Source organism: Fopius arisanus, unplaced genomic scaffold (genome assembly GCF_000806365.1).
Source record: "Fopius arisanus strain USDA-PBARC FA_bdor unplaced genomic scaffold, ASM80636v1 scaffold00073, whole genome shotgun sequence".
In the NCBI taxonomy this organism is placed as follows: Eukaryota; Metazoa; Arthropoda; class Insecta; order Hymenoptera; family Braconidae; genus Fopius; species Fopius arisanus.
The window spans coordinates 659,068-662,227 of record NW_011887812.1 but is presented as its reverse complement, the minus strand read 5'-3'; the positions used below and the strand labels follow the sequence as shown (position 1 = coordinate 662,227).

General features: G+C 36.6%; 1 protein-coding gene across 2 annotated transcripts in view; it reads right to left on the bottom strand.

Moving 5' to 3' along the window:
* LOC105269700 (protein shisa-4) overlaps window positions 1-2,896 on the bottom strand; it is an 11,300-nt gene extending 8,404 nt beyond the window's left edge. Inside the window, exon 1 of one of the 2 annotated variants that reach the window (XM_011310156.1) lies at window positions 2,682-2,896. In XM_011310156.1, the coding sequence (XP_011308458.1) occupies window positions 2,682-2,739 (58 nt within the window). In that variant the 5' untranslated portion in view covers window positions 2,740-2,896. The remainder of the gene's footprint in view (window positions 1-2,681) is intronic. The other variant, XM_011310157.1, reaches the window with a different exon arrangement.
* Window positions 2,897-3,160: the final 264 nt, after the last annotated feature.

Genomic DNA, 3,160 nt, shown 5'->3' with positions numbered 1-3,160 from the left:
TCCATATTTTTATATCAAAAGTTCTAGTTCTTATTTTCCGGAAATAATTCTATTATACAATAGTTGTCCTCCGACGCTGACAACGTCTCCGGACATAACAATTTATACTTTTTATTTTTATTTCTGATTGTTTGGCACTCCATGTTTGAATGATCTAATTATAACTCGTGGAGGTGATAGTTAAAATCACTATTATTATTTCATAATAGTTATAGTTCTTCCATTATTATTTAATAATGATTGTTTATTATTATCACTATAGATCATATGGTTATTGTGTTATCATTATCGGCATTTTACCTTTGGCTAAGTGTGCGCTTAGCTTTGATGTAGCAACGCTTGGTGTATATAACATTGGCCAGGTATCGGCCGAACATTGAAGCGCCTATCGTCCGGATTTTTTACTATTGACCTATTATTGTCCTAGAGATGGTATGCCGATCATTGGTTTGTTCACGTCGGCCATACTGTGGTTAATGATTAGCGTTTAGTGAATGGATTTGCATGACTTGAGCCAATTTTTGTCCATTATTGGGTTACAATACTATGTACGTCAGGTCTGAGCCGAGGAATGGTCCAATGAGTGACGATTGGCAAGCCCTACTTGGGAATACCCTTTTACTTTTACCAACACTGTTCATAACGCATCAAGTGTCCGATTTATTGCAATTTTATGAAATACAGAATTTATTGAAAAGAACCAAAGGAGCTCTCACAGTTTACCATTCATCTGGTTTTCCTATATCGATGGTAGTTCCTCTAAAAAATTCACCTTCAAAACATATTCACATTTTTGGAAATTGTCTTCTCAAAAATAGTGTAACACCCCCTATAGATGACCATCATTAATAGATCAACGTTTTCACATTTCCCTGAATATCAGAGGATAATTCTCTTCATTGTTTTCCTATCTGGTAAAGACACTAGTATCGAATTATTCGATAGTCACTTAATTCCGATCGGTGGCTTGTACCATTTTCTTTTCAGTTTTAGGGTTCAAAATTTTTCGTCGTTGTTGAAATTTTTTACACTTTAGCGTGCAGTAAATGGCCGATTACACACGGGGAGCTTCGCCTTAAGGGTCAAGGGTTACGGACTGTTATTGAAAAATCGTAAAAATGCAAAAAGAAATAGACAAAAAACAGCCACTAACGCGAAACTTGACAGACTGAAAGAATGTATTTATATGAAGTTCTTGAGAAAATTTTTATGCTCACTTCGAGAACCGTTTATTAATAATTGTTGAAAAGTTGGTGAAAAAAGTAATTTCAGCGGGGCGCATCTCGCGATTACGCCAATTTAGCAGCGGATTTCCAAGTGGTGGAGAGCGCCGCTAATTCAAAAGGGATGCTCTCCGACTATTGTCATTTGTCGGAATTTTTCCATCTGTCCTTAGCGAGTCACGCAGAAATGCGATTTTGACTGACTCCTCCGGATAATCAATAGCACTTGGTTTCCTTTCTCCATCACCTGCAGCATTTTCGTCTAATTCCTGGTGTTTTGGAAAATACTTTCTCCATTCATTAAAAAGGCATTTAAAATTCCCGCGAAAACAAAACTAACCCACAGTCAGTTAGTTGGTTACCTTGGTATAGTGCCAATTTCGACTATCTAAACGCTCTGCAGTTCCGACGTTGCCACTTTTTTCACATCAAAAAACTATTTTCAGTTTATGATAAAAAAAAAAGAGTTAAAAAAATGATTAAATACGTTTCACATTTGGAGAAGAAAATGTTAAAGTTATAACAAAAAAATTTTTGCATGGACTCCTCAACAATGCGGAAATTAATGGATTGACAAGTGAGATTTTTTTTTTCAGGAATTGGTTCTCTGGAGGAAAATAATCGATTCCTCTCCACCTTATATTACCAATATTCTAACCCCGCCACAGAATCCATTAGAATGCTACGACAATTATTTTCAAACATCACCAGAGACCGGCTTTTATATTGAATGTGCCGTCGATGAGAATGAGTGAGTCATATCGTCGAGATAAGTCCACCCACCTTCAACATCCATGGTGCGCCGTAGGGGTCGAAAAGAAGATAAATTTTTCAATTTTTTAATTTTCTCCAATTTCGAAGATATTTAGAAAAAAAAACAGAATTCTCAACGCAAATACTCTTTTTAATGATGGAGGACAAGACCGAAATATGAACGGTTGCAATAGTCAATAACCCAAGTTTGTCTGCTGAGTAAAATAAAAAATTTTCGTTTTATTGTGGAGCCATTTTCTCGGGCTTCGAAAAGGAACTTGATTCATCCGGATAGTACCCTAAATTTTACCAGGAAGTATGGGCGATTGAGAGAATTCTTTTGTGTCTTAACTCCTCCCTATTTCGTCAACAACGAATCCGTAACTATGGTAGTATTTTCGATAATATTAAAGCATTTAACTTACATATTATAAAAAAAAATGTTTCTAAAATGTGATCTGGAATCTTCGTACAACCGGATGATATAATTTATCAACATCTCGTTACTGTAATATTTATGTATATTGTAAACGAATGACGCACACATTCGCCGTTGTATATGAAATGCTACAGTGGGTTAAGCCGTTATTTGGAGCATAGAACAATGCGCAGTGATTCACTAGAGCTTTGGCTTCATCAGGCATTATTATTGTCAATTGCATTGAAATGGTTCATTCGCACGATCGTTCGATTTTTAGGACTTACCTGCTTGGACTGTTGTGGCACCCAACGCAATTAGGAGAACTAGCATTGATCGAGACATAATTTTGTCGAGTTTGTTGTAATGAAAGTGATTTCGATTGGATTGGCTTGGCTTAACTCTGCAGAAGAAATGTAAATGGAAGTGGGATGTAGGAAGCACTGAAGCGTTACGCAGGAACAATCACTTACAACTGATGTTCATGTCCCATGCAACGCCAAGTCTCCAAGCTTCCACACGGCAACACTCAACACTAGCGCCACTAGCGCCAACCCAACATACAACAGCCAAGTGCCAACTTAAGGCCCGGGTGGAGGGACCGCCGTATACTTAGCGCACTAATTAATGGGAATCATTAATTAACTTTTCAAATAATTTGGAAATAATTTGGGGAAATTTAGGGAGTAGATTTCATAATTTGGGGAGATCTAGTTAATTAATTATTTATTTTTTTAAATTAAAGCGTATAGTTCATTTGGAGAAT